Raw genomic sequence first — 6,000 nt, 5'->3', positions numbered from 1 at the left:
TCTCAGTGATGGCAGCGACAGCAGCTCGACGATGGCAGAAGCGGGCCTCGATTTTGCTTGGGATACGTCCTTTTTGACTTTGCACCCTCACTGATTTTTCTCTGCTCCACACCATCTTTTTATAGTAGGCACCTCAGGGTGGAGGATATTAGGAAACAATTTTATTTCTTGGGACTGCAGAAAAGGGCATTTCTCAGGGCTGCAGAAAAAGGGAAGTAGTTCCAAGTATCCAAGCATGCACATTGTCACCACAGCCCTGTTCACATACAAGCCTATTGTCAACCAAAGGAACTGGAAAATTATGGCTATTTATCCCCCTCTCTCTTTACCCCCCGCTGTGCCTCTTTTGGCAAAGCAGCTAAACAGTTTGCATTGTTTCAAATTTACTGCTTGCAGATGGTTTTATTTAGAATTTGTTTTATTGGTGAGACATGCTTCCTCCATTTATTAAATTATGCCTACGTTTTGTCATCCGTCGTGTTGCCCGTAATTTCTGCACAGAGCTCGAGGGTAGGGTTTGCTGGTTGTTGTTGCTGTTGGGTGGGTTGCTTTTTTTTGGGGGGGGGAGGTGTAATTTGAAATACGACCGAGCTCCGAGCATCGGGGAGACACCGCGCCTTCGCATTTCTCTTTTTGCTCGCAGAAGGCCATGAGCCTCCAGACGGGCGACCAGAGGCGCGCACCGGCGGGGGCCAGCGGCCCTCGCCCGGGGCTACTCGGACTCGTGCCCCGGCCGGCGGAGGCTCGAGCCCCGCGACACGGCCCCAGGGGGGGTTGGAGGCGGGGGGGGGCGCGTCTCACCGCCGTCGCCCAGCGGCGGGCGGCCCCGAGGGCGCGGGCGGGCGGGCGGCTCGGTCCCGTTCCGCGGTCGCCGAGCGGCGGCAGGTGGTGGCCGCGGGGTGTGTGTGTGTGTGGGGCGGGGGGAGCCCAGTGGCTCCGCCGGGCCGGGCCGGGCCCCCTCGGCCAGCGGCTCCCCCCGAGGGCCGCCCGGACGGTTTTTGTCCTTAAGAGCCCCCCCGAGCCCCCGGCCGACCGCGGGCGCAGATCGCCGCCGGCTCCGCGCGGAACTCGCCGGCTCCGGAGCAGGAGGTGGGAACCGGGGACGGTTTGGGTTTGCTCGGCTTTTTTTTTTTTTTTTCCCCTGCTTTGTGCGGCTTTTTGGGTTTGTTTTTTTATTATTTTTTCCCTCCCCCTCCCCTCTCTCTCTCGCGCTCCACCTCGGGTATTTGGAGGGAAGGCGGGAGCGCCGCGGCCCCGGAGAGCCCTGGCGGGCCGGGCCGGGCCGGGCCGGGCGGGCCGGCGGCGCCTCCCCCCGGTTCGGGGGGTCCCCGGGCTCGGCCCCCGAACGCCCCTCTCTTCCGTTCTCCATGTCATTTCCTGTGCTAATAAGATGGTGGTCACGGCCGGGAGGGAGGGAGCCGCCGCCGCCGCCTCCGCCGAGCCCGGCCCGGCCCCGGGACCCGTCCTCGCCTGGGACTAGCCAGCGGGGCCGGCGGGGAGGGAGGGCACAGCCAGCCGGGCTCTCCCCCCCCTCCCCTTCCCCTCCCCTCCCCATCTCCCCGGGCGGAGTGGGCCCCCCGACGCCGAGGCGGGCCCCCCGCGCCCGCAGCGCCGAGGTGAGTCAGCCCCGCTGGTAGCCAAGGTGGCCACGAAAATGGCTGCGGAGCGCTGGGCGGGGGGGGGGGGGGGAGACCCGGCCAAGCTCCGGCGCGGGGGAAGGGGGTGTCCGGGTGAAGGGTGCCCGGCGGAGGGGTGCCCGCAGCGGGCACAGGTAGCCCCCCCTCGCCTCCGCTTTCCCCTACGGGGCGGGCGGCGCTGGGCCCGGCCCGGCCCGGCCCGGCCGCTCCCCTCCCGCCCTTCCCCTCATCGTCCCCCCCCCTCCCACTCCTTCCCCTCCTCCCGCCCTTTCCTTCCCCACGGCCGTTAGACGGGGCCGGTGACTGACGCGGCCGGCGGCCAATGGGCGGCGGAGGCGGGCAGGCGCGCGCCACATTGGAACGCGCGGCGGGGCGGGGCCACGCGGGGCGCTCCCCGGGGGTGACGGCGGCGGCGCCGGGAGCCCGCCGGGATGTTGCACCGGGGGTTGTTTTGGCGGGGCCGAGCGGCTTCGTCGCGGTATTCCCGTCGCTCCGGGCTTCCCGCGGCGAAGCCCGGAGCGGCGGGAACCCTGCCGGTATCTGCATCGAGCCCGCAGACATCATGCCCGCAACATCTCCCGTTTCAGAGTTGCGACGGAAAGAGTTGCCCTTGCACCCCTTAGCCAGGCCACTTCGTTGACTCGTGTGGAGAAACTTCACCAAACGCATATTTTTTCGGCCTTTTCCCCCTCTCTTTTAAGTTATTGAATCTTTCTGGCTTCTTTGCTGCACAACACCGTGATTTATATATATATATATATATATATAATTTTTAAACCCAGGTCCTCTATTCCTTGGCGTATTCCAAAGGGAAAAGGAAGATGCTGCCAGCGTCCCATTTCAGATCCCCGGGGAAAAAAAAAAAAAAAAAAAAAAACCTGGCCCATGGGCAAAACTGTTGGCTTGGTGTTGCTTCCTCTTCATTCCCAGTGATTAATGCTTCTCATTAATGGGAGGAGAACTGGCAGAACCAGCTTAAAAAAAAAAAATTACCGACCTGACCGTAAGAAAGGGCTGTTTTCCAGCACTGCAGGTGCGCGTGGCGTTTTGTTGAGCGGCGAAGGAGCCCCAGCCCCAAATACGCGGCAGCAGCCTGGGTCTGGTTCTGCCGACGAGGTGTGACTCCCCGTGAGAGCAGTGGAGCGCTGCCAGGGTTGGGCTTCGTGTCCCCTAAATTTCTATTTGGGCAGTCACCAAGATAGAAGCAGTGAAAGTGGAAAGGGAAATGACTCTTTCAGCTTTCTAATGTGTTGTGTATAGACGTGCATCCCTGATGAGTACGGCGCAGTTTTTGGTTTCAAGTGCAAGCTGCGATCGGAAACGAAAGTATTCAGATGATGCGCGTTTGCTGCTTGCAAGGGGTGCTTTGACCAAAGGTGCTTCTGCTCTAAGAATAATAGTTTAGCCACACAGCTGAGCAGCGTGGGGCTCTTGAATCACGTGCGGCCTGCAAAGAGTTCGAGCGTCGGGACTGTTGGTGTGGCCAGCGGAAGGACTGTGTTAGCGAAGGAAAGTCTGGTTAGCTGCCTCCACTCACCCGGGAGCATCTGAGGTAGCCACAGGCAATGCTGAAGGTTGCCCTGGCTCTTGGCTAGATGCTGAGTTGACCAATCCCACTGCGGTGTGGAGTAGCAGGATCAGAAGAAGCCACTGTTCCCTCCTGCCTGGGAGTCGTGTCAAAAGCTGCTGCTGGTTCTGACTGTCCGTGGGGCGTGAGGGAGGTCCCGCGGCTCCCGGCTCAGGGCTGGCTTTGCTGCGGAGCTTGCTGGTGTCGGGAGAGAGGCTTGTTGCTCCTCTAGCATCTTTGTGGACCATGCGTGAAGGATGGTGCTTTCTGGACCAGTTTTGGGGGGACTCTCTCATTGTGAGCCTTACTGGTCACTGGTAGCAGTTACTCGTGCTTTTCTGACAATTTAAGGGGGAGGATTATTATGAGGGTGATACCTGATTTTAAATAATAAGGACGAAAGGAAGGACTTGTCCGAAACCTTATTTTTGATGTACTGAGGCAAGGTCGATCTTACTGGGATGGGGTGTGGGCAGCTTCTTTGCTCATATTCCTTTCTGGAAAGCGGTGGACCTGCTCGAAATGAGTAGGAGGGGGGTAAGGTTGTGTCCATGAGCAGTGCAAGAGGAGCCCAAAGCGGGAGGGCTCCTCCCCTGCAGCAGGCTGGCTTTGCAATCAGGGGGCCACGAGCATTGCGGTGAGTGGAAGTTGCCACCCTGAGTCAGGAATCACAGTAAAGTATGTATATTGAGGAGAAAAACGACAAGCCCAGGCAAGAGTGGTCTCTGGTCTTTTTATATAGAGTACCTTGTACACTTTATCCTTCTAGGTTTTTTTTTAATATTCTTTTTTTCCTTTCATAACTTCTGTCTCATGCTGGTTAATTCCCAAGCAAAGCTGTGTCTTTTTGAGTTTTCTTTTCCCCTGTGTTCATTTATGCAAGAGAAGAATGTGCTTTTACCTATCTCTTTGTTCTTAAAGTTGCTGTTAACAGAGCCTCCCTCTTGCTGGTTTGTCTGTAAGCACTACTAGCTATTTCCAGAACTCTTAAAATACTGCCTAATGTTCATGACATTATTGCCTATCTGCTGTTGTTGGCATGTGTGTGAAAATTTGCATGGAGAAACTAAACATAAGTCCCAAAGACAAAATAGTTTGGGTTTTTTTTGTTTGACAATCAGATAATAATACTGGAGATTAACTGGGGGACCTCCAGAAGAAGAAATAAGGTGCTAAAACTTGATCTGAAGATACAAGGCTGGGTAGCTGTAAGAAGTGAGGACTCCTGTTCCCAGTGGTGTGAGCGCAGGTGGAAACTTTTGATGCCTCCTTTGCGTTAGGAACATGTGTATCCCAGACCTATGAACAACCGCTTTTCCTAAGCCAAAACAAGCAAACATGGCTTTTATTCCTCAGTTTGGATTGCTGCTTTCTGGCATTTTAAGAAATCTGGAGTCAGCTGGACACGCATCTGAGTACGCTTGCCGTGTCTTCTCACACCAGCGTTGAGTTCTCCGGTCAGGGCCCTCACCCGAGCACAGGTCTTTGGGACCCCAGGGCTGAGAGCTGTTTGGGGCACAGGCACAGCCGCTGAAGGGGGGTCAGCATGCGCAGCATCCTCTGGCACAGAGCAAGTGGCAGATTTCCTGCCGGCCTGCGCGGGATGCTAGCTTTGCTGCTCCGCATCTCACCCCTTGTTGTCACGCTTGTGGCATATTTCATTGCAGGCGCTTCTGTATGGTGCTCCTGCCTGAAGCTCTGTGGTAGAGGGTGAAGTTTCTTGGCCTAGAGCTCCTGTGCAGCCGCAGACAGTTTTAGTGCCTCCTCTTGCACTGACCTCCCTTGCAGGAGTGGAGTAAAGAAGGCTTTAATTTCACAGGCTTTTCTGTTCTCCCTGTGACCTCTTCTCTGCTGCTGAAGGTGTTTTTAAATAAAGCCTCTAAAGCAATGGTCCTTCTAAAGCTGCATCGTGAAATGTTGCTTTTCAGGAATCCCTGCTAGTTAAACTTGCCCATGCAAGTGGATTCCAGTAGTAAGTCCAACCTCCCGAAGAAAAAGCAGAGAGGACAAGGTGAGAGACAGGTTCATGTTGTCCTGCATGGTGTCTTCAGAAAGAAGGTGAGGGAAAAGTGCTTTGGATAGGGAGGAAGTTTGCAGGTAAAAGAGGCCAAACAAAAGGCGATAGAAAACACAGAGCAGTCCCGTGGCTGGGAGGTGGGAGCAGCCAAGGTAGATGGGGAAGAAACATGGTGAGGAGGGCAACACGAGCATTAGAGAAGTTTTTCTTTAAAAAGCCCACTACATGATAGGCACTAATGGAAAAGACCTGGAGGATTGAGAGCGAGGAGGAAGAAAAGCAGAGGTGAAGGGGATAAATTTTGACTTGACATCTAGAATCACATTTATGATGTGGGTTTTTAGAGGTCTAGTCACTGTCCTGACCATATAGGCTTCGAACTTTAGCTAGAGTCAGTGAAGGTGGTACTAACACTGGCGTTCTTTCTTCCTTCCATCCTAGACTACACACAGTTGCAAGAACCTATGTTTCTGCTGAGAGACAGTCACGCAATTAAAATTATTGACACTTAAAGCTTTGCTGTTGTGCTTCCTGGTCACTGGTCTGTTCGTGCAAGCAGGGTAGCTCATATCCTTGAGAGCTGTTGTTCAAAGACCTCCTCTTTCTGCAAGGCAGGGAGGCAGCACTCTGGCATTTCAGGCTCTGCAGTCAGAAGGTAAAAACATTATACATATAATTTAAGATTTAAGCTGAAGAAACTGGCAGCCTCCAGAGAGAGATCGGTAATGCGTACTACAGAAGACTGTTTCAAGTGCAGTCCCTCGGTCATGGACAGCCAT

The 6,000-nt window shown here is 55.2% G+C and overlaps 1 protein-coding gene across 5 annotated transcripts in view; it reads left to right on the top strand.

Moving 5' to 3' along the window:
* Window positions 1-848: 848 nt before the first annotated feature.
* Window positions 849-6,000, top strand: part of PRDM11 (PR/SET domain 11) — a 51,496-nt gene continuing 46,344 nt past the window's right edge. For 4 of the 5 annotated variants that reach the window (XM_074852558.1, XM_074852557.1, XM_074852555.1 and 1 more), the window contains exon 1: window positions 849-1,616. In XM_074852558.1, coding sequence (XP_074708659.1) covers window positions 1,368-1,616 — 249 coding nt within the window. In that variant the 5' untranslated portion in view covers window positions 849-1,367. The remainder of the gene's footprint in view (window positions 1,617-6,000) is intronic. The other variant, XM_074852556.1, reaches the window with a different exon arrangement.

The sequence above is a fragment of the Strix uralensis genome, chromosome 29 (genome assembly GCF_047716275.1).
Source record: "Strix uralensis isolate ZFMK-TIS-50842 chromosome 29, bStrUra1, whole genome shotgun sequence".
Classification (NCBI taxonomy): Eukaryota; Metazoa; Chordata; class Aves; order Strigiformes; family Strigidae; genus Strix; species Strix uralensis.
Note: the sequence above shows the minus strand (reverse complement) of the source record. Positions and strands in the feature narration are given on the sequence as shown.